Source organism: Pogoniulus pusillus, chromosome 10 (assembly GCF_015220805.1).
Source record: "Pogoniulus pusillus isolate bPogPus1 chromosome 10, bPogPus1.pri, whole genome shotgun sequence".
Taxonomy (NCBI): Eukaryota; Metazoa; Chordata; class Aves; order Piciformes; family Lybiidae; genus Pogoniulus; species Pogoniulus pusillus.
In genome coordinates this window covers 10,944,958-10,965,148 of record NC_087273.1, presented here as the reverse complement: position 1 = coordinate 10,965,148, position 20,191 = coordinate 10,944,958, and the positions used below count along the sequence as shown (strand labels likewise).

General features: G+C 41.5%; 1 protein-coding gene across 1 annotated transcript in view; it reads right to left on the bottom strand.

Moving 5' to 3' along the window:
* The window catches only part of SYNPO2 (synaptopodin 2), an 82,730-nt gene that overhangs the window by 16,802 nt on the left and 45,737 nt on the right, over positions 1-20,191 (bottom strand). The window contains exons 2-3 of the mRNA XM_064149879.1: positions 7,416-7,567; positions 2,414-3,195 (exon numbers count right to left, since the gene is read on the bottom strand). Of these exons, the coding sequence (XP_064005949.1) occupies positions 2,414-3,195; positions 7,416-7,567 (934 nt within the window). The remainder of the gene's footprint in view (positions 1-2,413; positions 3,196-7,415; positions 7,568-20,191) is intronic.

The window sequence follows — 20,191 nt, the reverse complement described above, 5'->3', positions numbered from 1 at the left end:
GGCTCAGGGTTAGGGTAAAGCTGAAAGGTGAGCTGCACATGTTAGCATGACTGCTTCCTTGTTATGTGACACAGAGAATGTGCCCCATGGGGCAATGCTAGGCAGGTGGTGTCCCTGTTTCTTCCCTTTCCTTATATTCTACACTGCATCTCATTAATAATAGTCTTAATAGCCTCTCCATTAATAAAAAGAGAGGCTAGAATTTAAAGCTGTTACTGCCTAAATCAATGGTCTCCCTCCACTTAATTTCAAAAGGTAGAAACATGCCTCTAATATATGAAAATGGAACAGTAAATGATGGGGTATCTTTTGCTAGTATAAAGCAAATTCTTTAATGAAAGCCGTGTGTTGTATTTTCTATTTAATGATCCTTTTAGCCATGTCAGTAGGTGGAGTCTGATGCTTCTCCTATTAAAGACAATTGGAGTTTTGCCATTGTGCCAGATGATGGTATGACTGGACCAATGGTTCTCACAGGAACCTGTAAAAGAGAAAAAGAGTGTGGCACCCAAGCCAGCAATCTGTAATAGTCTATTGCAAGAGGGTCAAATCCTGGGCTCAGCCTCCTGACAATCCAAACACTTGCAATAGCAGCTGGAGAGATTTTCCACAAGTATGGGGTTCAGTGTTAGAGTGCCTCTGCAAACAGAAAGCATGTAAATTCTGTGCTTTCAAACAAGGTATTTGCATTGGCAGTGAGGGTTTTTCTGGGAAGGGCGTTCAGCAGGTACCCAGGCAGTTCTGGGGAAAGCAAAAACTGAACTTTCAGTAGCTTATTTTTTCTTAATTCATCTGCAGAGTTAGTTAATCACTGGTTTCAAAAGATGGCAGAAGAGATGTTACCTATTCAGGTTGGTATAATCTGATTGTCTAGTTACAGAGCAAGTTTCTGCTAAAGGGATCAAACATCTATTATAAATTTATTCTCTTGTAGGCTTAAATGCTGCATTATAAGTTCATTTTCCAAAAATATGCATAGTATTTGCTGCACACAGATTATTCCCCTATTCTGGGCAATTTGTTTCTTCTAATGTATAGATAGAATTATACAAATAATAAAAATAATAATGTTTTTTAAAGCAAACATTTTTGTAGGTAAAAATTGGTTGTTCCTAAGGATAATGACCTACCAGTGGATTAGAAGGAATTGAGATTGCCATAGCTGAGTTGGAAAAAAGAACAGAATCTATCCTACTTGAAAGAAGGGTTTCTCATGTAATATACAGTTCTTCCTTTGTACTTTTGCCTTAACAGGCAGACATTGCAAGTAATTCTCTAAAAGGACAGGCGCAGTCCCACAGTCAGTTCTAACTTTACAGCCAAAACGTAAAGCCTGGGAACTTTTCATTTATACTTTCCTTAATATGTCAAAAATGTGTGGATTGCATGCAGACACTTAGACAGAAGTAACTGCTTAATCCACTTGCCAATAAGATACAAATGGTGATCATGCTAAAAATAAGCTTACAGAAGAATTAGCAGTGGGTTAGCAGACTAATTCCAATGAGCATATGAAATAGCTTGCTGCTACAGTATATCACTGCACACATTCAAGCACCTTTGACATACTGCTACTAAATCCCCAGACAAGATTCTTAACATTGTTGTGAAAGAGCAAGCAACCAATAGAGAGGTCCCAGATGAATAAAATAGTGAATAAATAAACAGGTAAATAAATAATATGTATCTACAGTTGGTTAATTAATATTGGTTCCAACTGCAAGTTTACTCTCATGAAAACTTGGACACATTTTGGAGCTGACCTCTGCATATGGAAGCCAGGAGAAATAGCATGTTCACTTTACAGTCTAGAGAAGACTGACAAAACTGAAAGGATCATGTAACAGTTAGGCATATGCTAGTGTCTGTCAAAATCCCTTCTGCAGGCAACATCAAACTTTTATGCTAGCTCTTTAAATTAACTTTCCAAAGCAGATGCATAGCTTTGATTTTGAATGATGCAAATGGCAACATCAAGATTTTTTTCTATAAAGGAGAAATTAATAGGATTCACTTCAGACATGTGCAAGCATCTTGGTAATTTTGTTAATATTTTACAGATTGGCTCTAAATTAGAAGACCTCCAGAATGCAGCTCTTTCTGGACAAAATAATGAGTTAATTTCAAAGTGGAATTCTACTAAGCAAATTCAGCACAGTTAAGGAATGGGTATACTCTTGGCTCAACTCCAGGAGCATTGTATTACCCTGAAAAATTACATAAAGCAAGAAGAGAAACAACATTTAAAAGAAGACATTTTAAAAAGAGAAAGTTAGAAAGCTGCAGTGCAAAAACAACAACAGAAAAAAAAAGGCTTAACTTTTTCCCTAATGCATTCTAAATTCTGAATTTCTGTTTCAAGTTACAAAAGATACCCTGAGGCAGTGCAAACGATTAGATGGGACGTACTTACTTGCGTGCCTTGCCCTGTGCTTGAGAGGTCTGTGATCCTTTTCTGAGTGCCGGTTGTCTTCTCCCTGCTCTGTGCCTTCTGATGAGATTGCAAAGGAGGGGAGGGAAGGAGGTGCCTCTGACTGCCCTCCTTCCACTTGAGAGTCAACACACCCACTCTCAGACAGAGACTTGGGTGCTTCCTTCTCCCTATCCGAACAGTCTAGGATCACCTCCACCCTGGGGATAGATGGAGCTGCACCTTGGATCCTCTTAACCTCTTTGCTACTAGAAAACTGGACTACTTTGCTTGACCACTGGATGTTGCTCTCTTTCACACCCAGAGGGAATGAGATCACAGGGCCTGTCTCATTTTGAACACTGGGTCCTCTTCCTGAAGGGGTGCATTTTTCTGCCCCTAAGAGAGTCATAGCAGGAGCATTGGTGCCCTTATGCACGTCATTTGTGAGGGATAGCTGCAGCTCAACCATAGTACCCGGCCTTCTTTCTTCTGTCTTCCCTCTGAGAGCAGCTTCATCTGTCATGAGCACTTTGGAAGTGCCTATCACTTTAGAAGTAATTCTGTGGCTTTGTGTGGTCTCTTGTTTTGTTTCAGAAAAGTGTATGTTGCTTTCGCTTGCTCCCTGGTGCGTCTCACTGCAGATCTCTGTGATGCATAAATCTCCATGGGGGATCTCTTTCGCTGTCTTTGTTTGCAGTGTGGTGCTCTCTCTATAGTCCTCATTTTTTATGTTGTGCTTTCCGTTTTCAGCACTCAAGTTTTCATTTATTCCACTGGAGGATCTGCACATACATAAACAAATAATTCAGGAAATTAAGCTGCTGTAAGCACAGCCATTGCAAGTACAGTTACAGTAGTATTTTTCCCCCTGTATTACTTGTGGAATGTGCTAGCAGATCCACTGAATAATTTTCTCAGAATGTAGAGGTCTTAAATTTAAGCATCTTCATATCTTTCATTTCAGCAACAGGGATTTTACACTGCTGCACAGAACTATGCTCCTACTGCCATCCTTCTACAGTGTTGAATGATGTCATTCCTAACATCAGTGTGCTCTCACAGATATATTTCTGTTACAGTGTTTCCAGACAAGTGCTGCTGTGACTTCTGGAACAATACTTCTTCATATTTTGCATGTGCATGAGAAAATTAACTTTACATGACACCAGAAGAGTGGTTGTTTCTTGGCTCTGTGGCTACTAGTGCAACTGTTTTAGCCACCATCCTCACATACAGATTCTGTCCCAAGGGGTTTACACTCTGAGCAGTAACTAAGTACTGGATGAGGATCAGAGGGAGGGGGAAAAAATACTTTAAATGTACATTCAAACAATTCCTGTGAGGATCATCATCCTTATATATCATGGAATAATCAAAACATTCTGGGCCTATTCCACTGGTCCTATACAATATTCCCTAGTCAGTAAAAAAATATCCATTTTTAATTGGCAAATATTACTCTGACTCTGAAGAATACTATAGACCTCAGTGCAGTTCTTTGGAACTATTCATTCCTCTGGCCCAGTTAGGCAGTTTTACTGCTGTTAGGACTCCTAGTATAGCCTCTAGCTGCTTCTTTCTGCACTCTGGGACAGACTTATCACTATTAATTTGAGAAAACCCTTTTCTGTGCAGCAGGACTGCAGCATGCTATGGAGGCTTTCTGCTGACTAGTAGGCAGCAAAGCACTTTTCAAGAAATGTGGGGATTTCTGAAATCAAAAGCAGCTCCTGAGTATTCTGAGACTTTGGAACCCCCCACAAAGAAAGGCTGGAAGAAGCAACAGAAGAAATAAATCTTTCAGTGCACTAAAGAAACCTCAACATCACTTGCTTTTCTAGTCATGCAGCGTACTGCTTGTCACAGTCTGAGTCTGCCTCAGATAGCACAGAATGTGTAAGTAACATCCATTAAACCACATAGGGAGCTACATAAAGGTCAGACAGATTTTAATTTAGGGAGCTCCTTGTGAGTGCTGCTGGATTCCATCCTATTATGCTATTTGGATGATCAATTACACTGCTCTGAAGTACAGATGAATTACAGAAATCTGTAAACATTTCCTTGTAAGATATGATACTGGGGGCTGGGCCAACTAAATATTAGCCTTTATTGGTAGCCGAGTGATTGTGTGTATGTGTGAGAGGAAGATTTCCACCTTAAAAGGTCCTTGTTACTTATGGATATACTTCTACTCTATATAGACATAAATGTCTATCTGTGTGCCAGGAGGCAGAATACCAGGTCTGCTCTCTTATTTTGTAACTTAAAATTCTGATTTGTCAAATTATGATTTTTGTTTCAGGTCTTTCCAGCTCACTGCAGGAACAACACCCCTGGTGTAAGGAAGCAGAACTCATGCACTTAGCATGGCAGGATTTGTCTCAAGTCATGTTTTACTCCCTACATGGTGCATTTCATTTTGGTATGCAGAGAGCACACTCCCTGCTTCCCCCTAGAAATTTTGTTTCTAGACTCAGCAGCAGCCCAAAAGTTGCTAACACTGATGCAAAAAAGGCAGGCTAATGTTTCTGTCCCCACTCTCCGTGTCTCCTGGATACATCTGTTCAGCATTTGCTGGGAAGGTCAGTCAGATGCTCCCCCACATGGCATCTGGAGAGTGCCCACCCTGCAGGATGTCTCTTTCCTCTGATCTTCTAGACCAAAGATTTTGTAGGCACTGTTGGTCAGTAACTGACTGTGCTTTGCAGGGGATTGAGAAAACTACTTGTAGACATCAAAGACCAACTATCATTTTTAAAACTACTTTAAAATCCTGATTTTCCTCCCGGTAAGTTTAGTAAGAGCAGAATTAGGGCAACAACAAATGTCTATGAAATCTTATCCTTCATGCAAACAGTTTAGGAATAGTTAGAAGCTTCCCAAGGAGAAATATTCTTCCCTGACATTGAAAGGTGCTTGGATGCCAAGATCACCATTGGAAGACCACTTTAATTAGTTATTATTCTTTCCACATGTTTTTCAGCATTTTCTTGAGACACCTGCTAAAAAATGACTAATCAGGAAAGGAAGAATGTGCTTCTCATTGCTCTCAGGGGGTGCTAAGACACTTTCTGAAAAATCGTTGTGGTGGTAGTGCTGAGAAGGGATACTACCCACAAAGGAGGTGGCAGGGGAGAAGAAATGCTCCATTTTATTTTCCCATACCCTGAACTACACTGACAGGAGGTGCTGGGAGCTGGGTGAGATGATCTGATGAGAAGAAAGTCAGATATTCTCACAGTGAATTTCTGTAGAAGATTTTAGTTACTTTTTGAGTGTTGAGCAAGTACAATTTTCTTAACATTTCTAACAGACAGTTTCATTCTGTGAGATTCTGAATGATGCAGGCTAAGCACTTTGGTTCGGTTCGACTTTCAGGACACGTCTTCCATTCAAGCAGGACAAATGGAGTGAGTGGAAGATGTCCTGTTACTTTCAGCTAGAACATGCTGTGGCCTTCAGACCCACAGAAATACCAGTTATAGAACAGCAACAGGCAGGAGTCAAAGCACATGGAGCTATTTCTATGGCTGCAAAGAAGACAGCTGGTCAGCCGCAAATACCATTTTTACCAGTGCAGTTCCAGTAGTCATGCTGTGAATTAAAAACATAAGAATGCAGATATCACATGAGGAGCATTCAAATGGTCCACTGCTGAACTAGGATCAAGAGCTATGCCCTATGGAGAAGGTAAACTGTAATCCTCAGTTATCACTGTTCCCCTGATCTCATCACATTGATCTGTTACTCAGCCCAAGACAACATGCACAGACAGGACATGCAAAATATCTGTTGTAAATGAAATTGATATTTCTTGAAAACGTCTTAGTCTGAAGGCAGATCGTGCTTGTGAATTACTAGACACTTCAGAAAAGTTCCTTTCCACTGGCTGCAGAAACCACAAAGTAGTTCCACGTGCTGTTTAGACAGCCCTGATAACCAGAGATAAGTATCTTCTTTTTTCCTTTATTCCCCAGCAGAGTCCTTTCAGCCTTTATAGTGGCACTGCTCTGATAGCTGTTGTGATGAATACCGACCCCTGCTATCCTCCTGGTCCTGCCTGTGGGACAGCAGACACAGGGAACTGCTCAGGAGCTTAGGGAGTGTCATCATTCCCTACAAGGGTGTGGAAATCTCATTACTTTTCTTCCTCTTCTTACTGGCCCTGAAGGCAATTCAGAGTTCACCTTGTCTGAATTCACAGGGTCTGTGGAGATGTGCTTACTGTAGGTGGTTCTGAACTCAAGACAGCAGTTATTACACTGACAACAGTGAGAGAACAGTCACTGGAATAGAACGATGTGCAGTAAGCAGGAGTGCTGACTTGCTGGCAAATTTACATGAGGGTTCTCTAAGAAGCTCGAAGCATTTTTAAAGAAAACTAAAATCCACTATCACTGTTTCATAAATGGAGAAGCTGAGATCTGGAGAGCTGTGACTTCCCCCACCTCATCTAGTGTAGTGATAACAGCTACAGAAATAGAATTCATGACCTCCAGACCCTCTCCCCCTCCTGACTACTAACGCATTTTGCCACCCAAGAAGACCATTTGCCATGTCATCATCAAGGCATATCTGTGTAACACACTTTCTCCATCTATGCAGCCTTTGCTTTCTGTAAGCCTCACTTCCCTATCTATGGGGAATAACAACACTTCACTGCTTCAAAGGAATGGGAAGAAAAATTGGTCTCAAGACTCTGCAGTATGCAGAATGGTAGTGGACACATTGTAAATGTTAAGAATACTTAATAAGAAATAAAATCATTACATTTGGAGACTGTACTCTTAATTCTGTTGAAATTACATACATTAACTCCTTCAGAACAAATACTCTGTCCTCCCCCCTTTCAGTACAGACTAGCAGAGTTACAGACATTAGTAAAAGGACTATCAGGAGCTCACAGCAAAAGTCTGTGACACGAGTGCATTCAAAACCAGCATTTTCCGTGTGGTTCACTGAACAGAATTGCACCAAAGCATTCTGAGCATTCCTGTACCTCTTGATAAGCATCTGCAGGACGTCAGTCAGGCTTTCCATCAGAACAATAACTTCAGCATAGGATAAGTCTCCACAAGGCTTGCCATTAATAGACACCACCTCATCTCCCTCACACAGTCCAGCCTTAGCTGCTTTGCTCTTGCTGCGGACCTACAATGAGTCAAACACAAATTCCAAATTGCAAAATTAGTGTTCAGTTGAAAAGAGCAGCAACTGTGTCCTCAACTTACTTTTATCTGTACAAAAGAAAAAAAGATCAATAATTGATCATAAACACAAATTAATAACATATTCCCGTTGAGTTTAATACTGTTCTAGCCAATATTAACAAATACAAAAAGTTCTTTACTGAGCTTTTGAGCTGAGTGTCAAACAGGCTGGAATGTTTTGGTTTATTAAAAGGAAGACACATGGACCAGTTGGTCAGATTTTAGCAGAAGTGCAGAAGTTCTCATCGGATTCTCTCCAAATGAAAGTCTGTTAGAGATGTAATCTGTGCCAAGAGTTTAAAAGAAGGATGTCTAAATTCAGGCAGAATGTCAATGTCTACATGCTGTTAGAGCTGTAGGGACACAGACCTCTGCTATGCTGGACACTTTTCCTTAGATGCCCAACTGTAGCTTTAGTTGCCAAACTATAAACATATGAAACCACTGGAAATCCTAAATCCATGTTTAGTCATCTGAGTACACGCTTGATTTATTAAAGTAATGCCTCCTATGGTTTACCCTGCCAAGTACTCATTCAAGAATCTTCTGCAACTCAGTTTTTGCTGTTTCACTTTTTCTTTTTTCCACTGGCAGCATGTTATAACTTATCATAGTCTTTGTATAACAAAGCCTAGACAGCTTTAACACCACTCAAGGTATGCCATACAGTTGACTGCTATTTTTAAAGTACATATTTGGCAAACAGTGTGTTATATTAACCAGGATGCTTGCAGGAGTCTATTTTAGAATGACAAACACATAAAAGGGCTGTTCTGGGGTTCTTTGCTCCCAATCTTCAACCTGTTGGTGCAGATATTTTGCCTTTATACCATATTCAATTGGGGGGCTATTACTTTATCCTTAATAATTCTCACCTTGAAAGCATTTAAAGAAGTTGTGTGGTTCTACCACTCAGCAATAAAGCCACCCTCACTGACTCCAGGGAGGTTACTTCTGATTGACTCCAGACTGGAGAATGCATTGTCCCCAGACTCATGAAATTATCCCCAATATACTGTTAGGACACTGCGCTGGTACCTAAGATGCATCTCTGGGGGCAGTTTAGAAGGGTTTCTTGAGGTCAGGATAACAGGTGGAACAAAGAGTGAGACTGCACATTTCTCTCTGGTGGGACTGCATGCCTCTGTTGTTTCAATTTATACATACTCATGTTGTATTATGGCTTTTTGAGCAGTGAAGAAACAGAAGCCTGCTGCCTACAGAAGCCAGTTTCTACCTTGCAGTTAACATTGACAAATATGGACTGGTATGCTGCTCTGTTTATCTCCTCTTAGGCTCAAGCATAAACATCCTTGCACTTCAGGAAGAAATGACAGATTAAACAGTGTTTAGAATGTTTTATTTCATATATGTGCTAGGATTTGGGTTGAGGGATGGTTAGTTTTTTACATTGGAGAGTATACCATTAGAAGTTTGAAGGCATCTTAGGTCTGGATGTAAATATTTCATGTGTATGCTAGGAAAAATATTACAGTGACTCTTCTTGAAAAAACATGTGAACTCTGAAGTAGCATACTGTGATACCTGGACTGTGAGAAGAAAGATTGTTTCTGTTTCTTAGTCTGAGAATTTGGGGTCAGTTCCGTCACAGATTACAGTTACAGCTGTCTCAGGAGAGGAACTGTTGCTTTTGACTTATGTCAAAATCAGAAGTAGAAATGTGCCATGTTGATTGGTCTACATGAATTCCTAGACAGCACAATCAGTTTCATCATTTTTTAACACTCTTTCATACAATTCAAAGAAAATAGACAAGGAATTTCCTTTTAACCTTTTTGAAAGGGCCTCTTAGTCTATTTCGATACCCTGGGAAAGACATTGTGAGACATTGGGATTGTGATTGTGAGATATTTGGACCTACATACAAAACATCAGCCCCTTCTTTGACTAGGCATGCAGAAAAAAAGATTACTATAAGTCACTGTATCTCAAACAGTATTGCAGCTCATAGGCACTTTGAGCAAATTTGCTATCAGTATTTTATTTCCAGGTTTGTCCACATAAATCAAACCTTTAACATGCTTTTGCCATTGCAGGATCATGCTGCACATGCTGTAGGGATGGATAGTTCTCCTGACTGTACATCGGCTTTATTTTCCAGCCTCCCCCAGAGGCACTTGTGCCTCCCAGATTTGAACTATGTCTATTTAAAGTCACTTTAGTATTATCCTTTAGTTTTATTGGTGTTTCTGTTAGGGGAATAAAAGGGGGGAGAGAGGGCTTTGACAAAAAATGAGCAAGGGCAGGTTGTATAGTAAGTTATAGCAGGCTGCTGCTAAGGTAGAAGTACACCATTGTCATTTGTGTCATTTGAGCCTCAGGATATCACCAGAATACTCAGCAATATGTAGACTGCTTTGCCAGGCAAGCTGTAGTTGTTTCTGGCTTTGGTTTTCTGTCCTCAGTGTAAACCCACAAAATGAATAATTTACTTGTGTGAAGCATTCTTTTCAGATTCCTGGGAAAAAAAATAAAAGAACAACAAACAATCCTCCCCAGAAGAGTTGTGGAAAGCAGAATCTTCCCGGTAAAATACATGTTTAGTGAATAGTTTTCTCTCAAATTTTGGCAGAAAGCCTTTGGTGAGCCCACTGGGAAACAAAAACTGTCATTGTTAGCAAAAAACCAACTTGATCACACAGGGTAGAGTAAAAACCCTTTATCCCATTCTTGGGAGTTTAAAGCAAGACAGACTTGGTTGTAAAGCAGAAGAGATTCTTCCAGAACTAGTGATGGCTCTTGCCTTACGGTGCAGCCCAGTTCCTCAGTTACTTGTTTCTCCTGTCTGCCTTGAGCCAGAGTTTTCTTTAGGAAGGAAAAGTGGATTTTCCTGTAAAGCTTGTGAATGAGATCTCACTGCTAAAAATACATGTATGGAAATATTTTCCTAGTTTCTGAGTGCTTGCAATAGTAGTGTAACACAGCAAAGTAGAGCCTGCTACCATTAGTGCTGAACCCATCAAGACAACAGCTGCTCCTGGGGCATACAACTGTGGGGTTTTTCTGCTCCCCGTTGGTTGCAACTGTTCCTTTTTATTATGCAAGTGCTATATCATGTGCTTGTTGGAATGCTTCGGTTTGCTTCAAATCACAAATTTTCCTATGAAATGACAGTGGAGATGTTCACTCTGGATTCCATACAGTTTAAGGAAGTCTTTGTGCATGGCATATCAACCTTGCAGCAGTACTGACCTTAGTCGTTTCTGTGCATGCTCTGCCCAGAAGAAGTTCTGATTTTTTTAACAGTATTAAAGTGTTGTATACAAATAAAATCTTCAGGTTATTCTGAGCCATTTGTTATAATAGTCTCTAATTTCAGGTGTTTAGGTCACTGTTGCTAGAGTGTGTGAAGAGCAGTGCTGGATTACTTGGGCAGTTTACCCAAAGTATGCAATTTCTTTTTGTTTCTGGGTTACTCCTATATGCAGAATTCCCTGCTATCAGGAGTGCCCCTTGCTGTTTAAAATGTCAAGTGCTGAGCAATTCCTCATTCCAGTACTTGAAGGGGGCCCACAGGAAAGACAGGGAGAGAGGGCCTCTTTATCAGGGAATATAGTGATAGGATGAGGAGTGGTGTTTTTAAACTGAAAGAGGGTTGTTCTGGAGTCCTGGATACCCCAAAATTCCTCTCCCTCTGTGGTTTGAACGGGAGAGGAAAAGGCACAAAAACCTGTCTCTCCTCTCCCTGCCCTGCAGGCATGAAGCAGGGGAGCAAAGGGCCCTTCCTGCACCAGGGGTGCCCGTGCAGTGCCCGCGCTGGAATCGGGCTGGGGTTGGCTGTGGTCTTCGTGCCTAGGGAGTGGTAACTCTGCTCTTTGTCTAGGAAGGGTACAAATATTGGGGTGCTTCCCACCTTGGGGTTCCCATCTGAGAGTTCTCCCCCGCCTGGATAGTTCATGCAGAGAGTCCCCTGGCGCTGCGAAGGACAAGCTCCTGAGGGACCAGACCGTCTCTGCTTTAGACCTCTGCCCACCGTAAGCGCCCTTTGTGCAAGCCTGATAGACCTAACGAGCCTCAGCTGTCTTTTGAAAGAGAGAGAGCTGACAAGCGTCTGGGCAGCCCTTTCAGCCAGCCTGGCTCACCTGTGAGTAAACTTTCTGCTCAGCCTGATTAATAGTGGGGAAAAGCTGCATTTATAGCTTGGCCTTTTCCATTTCCTGACTTCTAAAATAGTCAAATTTATCTATGGTATACTTGTAAGATCTTCTCAAGCAAACTGAGTCTGCTAATTAAAGTAAATCAATTTCTGTATATAGTTTGGGGGGGGGGGGGGGGGGGGGGGGAGGGTTTCAGGAAAAAAAAATAGTCCTATTTTTATATATATTCCTGACTTGGCCACATTAATTCCCTGCCTCCACAACAAGGACAGATTTATATTAGATATAGGGAAGAAAATCTTCACTGAGGATGGTGAGACACTGGAACAGGCTGCTTAAAGAAGTTGTGGGTGCCACCTCCCTGAAAGTGATCAAGATCAGGAGCTTTGAGCAGCCTGGTCTAGTAGAAGGTGTTCCTGCCCATGGCAGAGAGATTGGAACTAGACGATCTTTAAAGGTCCCTCCCTCTCTAGCCACAGAGATGTTAAGAACTTAGCTTGGATGCTCAGTGTTATCTAAGCACTGTGGAGAAGTCAGATCCCACTGTGAAACTGCATAAGCAACAGCAGCACTGCTTCCTAGAAGAGAATGCCACAGGGACTAGCGGGAGGCTCCTCAGCTCCTCGCCTGGTGTCTACTCACAAGCCGCTGCTGCAACAAGACACTGAGGGCTGTCCAGAAGCTCTTTAGTAGTGCCTGTAAGGACAGTCTGGAAACCGTAAGGTCTGAGTGCTGTGATGTGCTGGTGGCAGATCACACCCCAAAGGCACAGGTATATAAGGGGAAAAGAATGTGGGGCGCTAGCTCACTGTGGTTGGTGGTAGCTGTGGGATGCTGCTGAGGTTGGAGTAGTCACAGGTGCCTACAGCACATGGCAGCTTCACTCAGCTCTTTACCACTGAAAGATAAATAAACTGAGTGGTACACAGGTGCTGTGCTCATGCTAGTGTGAGGCAAAGGAGTGCCTTAGTAGAGCAAGCTAATGCTGAGTGCTCAGCCTTCATGCTATATATGCTGTAGTGTTCTTACTTTAAGCTGATGCTAGCCTCATGTTACCTGGAGACTCCTTGTCAGGTAGCAGGTGTTAGACCTGCTCCTTTGATTTAATATGAAAGCAGTTTAGCTTGTACAACCCAAAACTGTTCTGTGCTACTGAAACAATATACAGCAAATCAGGGCAATAGGGAAACTTGGTTCAAAAAATATCGTCCTGGTGAGTCTTCAAAGCCAAAACTGATGCACCTGTTACTTGTGGTGGCTGCACAGACAGCAACTGGGGCTCAGCTTACCAGCTGATGATCTTGATGTTGTGTGTGAGCCCTATAATAAGCAGATCAGAGAGCGGAGGTATGTTGAGCCTGATAACAAGGTCAATGAGTTGTAGTTTATAAGTGAAGCAAATGAACTTGAGGACACTCTGCTGTCCTAGTTTTGTACAACTACGGAATTATTGATATTTCACAGTCTTGCTTTAGCTGTGACTTTTGGGAAGCACATAATATATCTTATTGTGGTGTGCTGCTAGAAGTACACAGCTGTGTCTGGGATGTGGGTCTAGGTGGGATGCTTCAGATCTGACTCAACGATTTCTCAGACTAAGCAACCAACCTGAGAAAATGAGCAGGCTGAACATAATAAACAGAATCCACGTAGCTTAAACCTTTATCTGTTGAAGTAAGACTTTTGTGGCTTTCAAGTAGACATATACTTGTATATATACTTGCACAGAGATATTGTCCATTCAAAGGAAGCTTTCCAAGCCTCATGTTATTCTCAAAAACTACTTGATGATCCTTTTGCAGTTTCCCAGCAGCTTTTAGACAACAGAACAGGAAATACAGCATTGGATGCAGTGGAAACACACTTCTCTGCTATTTAAGGTCCCTTGCACATACAGAGTAGTTTCTTTCATTGAGAAGACTCCATTCAGTTGAATATCCTATTTGATTCCTAAAGCCTCTTCTCAACTGCTGTATGATCTTTGAGTCTTGAAGCTGGTTTCAGTTTACCTTATTTACACATCTGTGTCCTCGGTGTTAGTCCTGAGTCTTTGATGGTTAACCTTATGTTTTGTTATGATGAAATGTCTTGCCCAAAATAGCACAGATGACCAGGCAAACAGGATTTCTGTAGATCAGTTGTCCGTGTTCATTATTGTTTACTACCTCAGTTGTGTCAGCTGCAAACTTTTTAAGAGCAGTCACTTTGTGTTTTCTTTTAGGCTGATGATTAAACATCAATAATAGAGGGTGAAAGGATATGTCCTTTGACTGCTGTTATGCCCCTGTTGAATGATGATTCTCAAATTAAGTTTACCTTCTCAGGCCCAACAACTAGCCAGCTTTTAAAGCAGTATTTGTTACTACTAGAGCAAACTGCCTTTAGGCATCTTACCATAATCACTGTGTTTAAAAAACATCTAAATAGTGCTTTCTAAATAAAATAGTCACTGCCTTTAATCATGGGTTTACAACCCTTAGTGTGCACAGTCACTTCAGTCTCACCAGTAACTACTAAGTTAAACAACTAAGAGTTGAGGTCTTTCACATTTTCCCTCACAAAAGCAGTGACCTATTTACTGTTTAGAAAAGCATTATAAGCTTTCACATTACAAAGCCTTCCCATTACATAGAAATAGTGTGATTTTCTTTATACTAGCAACTCACTGCAACTTTACATGATTTTCTGCATACAGCACTAAGATTTTACTATCTCTCTTCATAGATTGGCTGGCAGATACCTGAGTAACCATTAGTGGATTTTTAATATAAGGAGGTTTCTAATGACTTTTTTCTTGTTTTCCCAGGTTATGTTGTGTGATCCTTACACTAAGTTTGAGGTGGAAATATGCAGGTGGAAAACACAGTTACAGCTTCTTATTTGGTGTCAGCACATTTGAAACACAAGTGTCAGTTTTGTCTGTTTGTGTTATGAAATGTTACTGGATACAGAAGTATGTTGTGAATGAAATTGCTGTTGTAACAGGGTTTGTAGTGAAGTGAATGGGGTTTAACTTTAAAACTCATTGATCCAGTTGCCAAAAAGTTTCTGACTTTACTTACCAACTCACAGCTAAAGCAAAGCTCTGCTCGTGGCTTACACCTGTAAAACTTCATGAGATGTTCTTGCAGAGGGGTGGTGGTACCACCTAGTTATTGGTTTACTTATTGTTTAACTCTGTCTCCAGTCAGTCCTCCTGTTGCACTCTTTGCATTTCTTAAGTGCACTGTTTTGGTTTGGTAACTGTTGTCTCCTCCCCATAATGTGAGAACTATTCCCATAAAGGTTCAGTTCTTTTTATAGTATATTCAGCAAATGCAGTTCAGTCCAACTTCTTGCACATACTGTTGTGGGAAAGTCAAAGGACACATTTAAGCATTTATATATTAAGAGAGATCTTGTGCCATTTTGAACCAGAGAGCAGGCTGATCTCAGTGAAAAGGAAAGCCTGCTCAGATTCTCCCAAGCTTTGCTTAATGTACTAGTATCATCTTGCTAGTGACTGCCTTTCTCTGGCAGAAATCCAGAGTTAGCAGCTGAATAAGGGATGAGATAATGACCTCTGAAATATTGATCTGGTATGCTGGCAGTGCAGCAGATTTCACAGTAGTGAGCCTGGATACAGAAATTAAAGTCTGTTATTCACTTTGCACAACACATCTAGTGCGTAGATTGGATATGGATTATCATTTTGAGGGGTGTCCTACTGCATACCTGTAGCTGCTGTGTCAGAACCAAAATGTAGTGCTGATTTTCTTTACTAGTGCTGCTGGTGAATAGGTGAACATGTGACAAGAGGAGGAATGCTGTTGCCTCTCAGTAGCCTGGCTGTGCATTGTCTGCTCTACTTCCATTCCCCTTTCCTTCTTGCCCTGCTTGAACAGTGACTGTCTGTGTGCTTCCTGACTTATTTTTTAAATCCTAACTGACTTTGATCTCTCCATGAACATTGTAGCTATGTTTCATTTCTTCTTTCCCACCACCCCCTGTTAAGAGAGAGAATTGAATTGTCAGTGTTTCTTTAGGACTGAGAAAATAATGCATCTTTACTGAATGCTTTAGTGCACAGGTAGCATCAAAAGTCTTCTAACTACAGGATAGGTTATGCCCTGGAGAAAATTTCTGTGACAATAAGTTTAAGGGAGAATGGATGGGGAATGAAAATGTCTGTATTGTCTGCTACTGAGCAGTGTAAGGCAACACTGGCAGTATGACATTAGATAGTCTGTGGTAAGCATATCCACTGCTTTATCTTGGGTCGAACTGGTCACTGATGCAGCAGCAGAGCTGCTATATACTCGCACTACTAGTGTGGTCCTTAGACCAGACCAGGCACCAGGTGCGTGGTGCTTCCCCAGTGTTGTGATAAGAGCAGTGCTGAGGTGTGAAAATCTGTCTTGGTGGGCGAATGGTGAGCTTGGAAGGAAAGAGATTGCTGGAGGCCTTTGTGCTTTCCTCAGCTTAGTCCAAAGCACTCTTGTGTAATTTGATGATTTATCTTGTGATCTGCCTTTCAGACTAAGCAATGTGTAGGAGGGGGATGCATGAGGGGTATGGGGGTTTTGGGATATGGCAGGGCTGGAGGGATGACTGGCTTAAATCAGTGACATACAGACCATAAATCCATCCTACTAGCAGGCAAATGAGCCACTCAGCTGCTAGTGTGCACTTTGTCAAACCCACTCATTCCTACCTTCATATCCTGTATCAATTACTCGGTCTTGTGTGGCTCCCCTGTCTCATTTTCCCTCTACTGGTCATCTGCCCAAATTCCCTTGATGTGGGAGGTTAGGGAACAGGCATAAAGGGAAAGGAGAGAGGGAAGGTTCTCATTACAAATCAAGATATGAGATGACACTTTTAATCCTTGGAGCAAAACTACTCCAGTGACAGTTAAAATGAAGTCGTTATTCAGTCTCCTCAGTCCATTCCCTGAAATGGTATTGTTTATGACAATCCCCTCACATTATGTCATGAGTTTGCAAATACACAAGCATGCCATATGATCGTCCTCCCCGAAGGAATAGCAAAGGCAGCACGAAGAAACAAATGCCACCTTGCAGGTTTCTGTTTCAGCCAGGGCTGCAGCTATCGCTGTCAGTGATGTCAAGGTTATACCCAAATGTGTGCCTGATGATGTATTTCTTGCTACTTGCCTCACTGCCAAGGCAGCAATTCAGTTAACATGAGAAGGATCACAAAGAGGTAACTAGAAGCATTGCCTCACCTCCAAAGGAGAAAGCAGTGGCACTGTGTTTACTGTGAGAGCTTTCTGCACATACAACACTCAGCACGACTGGGCCAGATCTCAAATTACAGGGGTGGGGGAGGGTTTTTGGGGCTGCATTAGCACAAATTAGTCAGATTGTTCAAAAAACCAAATAACACAAGCATCTGGTAAATGCAGCATGTCAACAATATACATTAAACAGTTATTTTGTCATGCACAAAGAGAGTGCCAATGCCTGATCTTCAAAGGAAAGCTCAAAGCTCTGAATCATTAGAGAAGTGTGAATTAAACAGTGGCCCAAAATCAGCTGAGAGCTCAATAAGGCCTGAGTTCCAGCTCCTATTGCTTGCAGTCATCTTTAGGTGGGCTATTCAACTGAATAAAATCTGCAGTTAGACTAAAGAGAATGGTCCTCTATGGAAGCTGGTAGCTTCATGTACCAGGATTTCACATTAGCTCCACCATGTTGCTCTCTCTGTTTGTATTTCTTTGACTTCTCAAAATGAATCAGCTCTTTTTTCCTGGAAAGTTCTCTACTGACTGAATTTCAGAATTGCCTCTTGTACTGTTTCACCCATTTTCACTATTTCCTGGCATTTCTCTACTTGTCTGATTCTTATACCTTAGTTTATGGACAAAGGTATATTGGCTAAGGCCTTCAGCTGTGAAATAGCATTTCAGACAAATTTCCCAGGACTCACTATTTAAACAAACACAAACCCCCATGCAAACTCAGTTATCAGTCTCATGATTTACTTAGCATTTACTTCATGCTTATGGTGTGATGTTTTGAAACAATCTTTTAAAAATGAAGGCAGTATCATGCCATGCCATCTTGGTGCTCAGGAAGAAAAGCTCTGCTAAGCTAGGTGAAGGTTTTGGGAACACAGATATATAGGTTCACGTAGAGGACCTGCAATGTTGTCTGGCTGCCATCCTGGACAGCTCCTTTTTTGTGACTCGAGGGAGCTTGACTGTTCATCAGCCTCACCTCTCCCTGGTGGTTCAGAATAGGCTGGCCAGGAAAGCAGCAATGCTGGCTTGGAGGGCAGATATACACCAAGGGTATCCACACCTATCACAGGAAGTCAGTGGTCTGCTTCTGATTTAGTCTCCCAACAGAGAAGACTAGATGTGTCAGAGGCCCTAATGAGGGGCTGAAGACTCTCAAGATATATTTCCCAAGCCTTCAGGGAAAAATATTCCTTCCATAGGTTTTGCCACTTGCCTGATAGAAACAATGAGCAAGTTATTTGAACCTCTGCTTTGAAATGAATAATTAAAGCCCATAATCTGCCATGAAGATTTTCTTATTTGAGTCTCAATTTCTTTTTAGGCTCACAATATATTCAGAATTTACCATGGTTTAATCTGACCAAGCTTTAAAATGGTCATAGCTGAGGTAATTCTTAATTCATTTTCAGTGGCTTGGTCTGAAATGGCTTTAACCCAAAGTCATTATAAAATAAATAAGAAAGAGTATGTCTGTTTCAAAGATTCATTTTGTTGCCCTCTCAGTCTTTTGTTGTGTAGGCAGTCCCTGAACTCATTGCCAATTTGTGCATGTTTCATAAAATTGACATGAGGGTTGGTATTCCTGAGCTGCCTCACAGCTCTGAAATGAAACACTGTGGAAGTCTGTGTAAGAGAATTTCAGTGTGGGGCCAAGCAGAGTAAAACTGAACTATCTTGCAAGTAGAGCATGAGATTTGCCCTGACACTGAAAGCTGAGAGATTCTAGGCTAGAATCATATACCTATCTCATCGTGTAGATACTAAGATCAGTACTCACTTGTGTTTGCTCATCTGGAAAGAACAGCACTTTCTATTTGATGTTAAATATGTTGCCAGGGAATATTACAGTGAAGAAAGAGTAACTTCTTTTGTCATGTCAAATAGATGCATAACAGGTAGCTGTAGTCAGAACATTGAAGAAATACTGTTTTTCTCAGACTGTACCTGTGGAAGCTGAGTCAGAATTCTGGCTCCCATGTCAATAATCTGTCTGTGACTGCTGCCCTTGCACAGTCGTGTCTGAGCAAGCCTGGCACAGAGATGCTGAGCTCTGTTTAATACTCCTGGACTTAGTTCTCTGAAGAATTAGACCTTCTATTCTTGCAGTCTCCAGTTCAGACATGCTGGCAGAGTTGGCTTTTTGCATCCCTGACTTTAATAAGAGCAAGATGTCAGCATCTTCAAAAGCTGGAGGAAGAGGCTTTGTGTTCCTCCTGCCCTTTCCTTTCTGTGTGTTCCCAAGAGGAATGTCTATCTGAGAACCGGAAAGACTGCTACACTGACATGTGAGATTACTGTTTGCTTGTTTTCATCAGTCCTCCTGTCCTCAGTGCAAGTGTTGGGCTTAACTCAGGGTATCTTGCCCAGCCAGGCAGTCTGGGAAAGGCTGGCAGTTGTGTGTGAGGGTGGGGGTGGGGAGAAGAAAGTGTTATTTTTGCAGAGCTGTAAATCCAGCACCTTTTGCCAGTGGTGCATTCTTTTTTAATGGCTTGTTTCTAAGAATCTATTGCTGCAACAGCCCTGGATGCAAACGAATTCCCATTTACTCAAAGTTCATGGCAGCATGGGTTGTGCGTTTTGCACACTTGTGGGACACTTGTAAAGGAAATCCAGAGTGCGCTTTCCAAAAGCTTCAGCTTGAAATGCAACAGTTTCCATGCTGCCTGAAGCTTCAATGTCAAAGAGGTTTCTATTTTTAGAGAGACATTCTACTCGAAGAGCTATATAAGGCTGTGCTGGGGAGACCATTACTTTGTTACAATATATGAGAATACCTGTTGCTCAGTGAGGGAGAAAAAATCTTTGGAAAACTGAAAACCAGAAAGAATTTCTGGCTTGGAGATTTTTTTTTTGGGGGGGGATGGGGAAGGGAAGTGAGATGAAGAATGAAGACCTACTATTTGACTTTAAATATTCTCATTTCTCTCAAGTTCTTGGAACAAGTGCTGTAAGCCAGTAAAAATGTCAGAGTCTTTTGATGATGCAAGAGGGAAGAGTTCTTAGCAGAGTTTGGTGCCAAAAGATGTCCAATGCTGACAGGTGACAACACCAGGAACACCCAAAGAATTACTGTCATGTCCTTCCTGGGAAACTAGGTAAAACTTGATGTTACAGATTCTGCCTTTCCAACTTCAGTTTTCATAGTTATTCCGAATACAAATTGCACCTAAAGTGGCTGGGTGCTACAGAAGAACAATCAGAT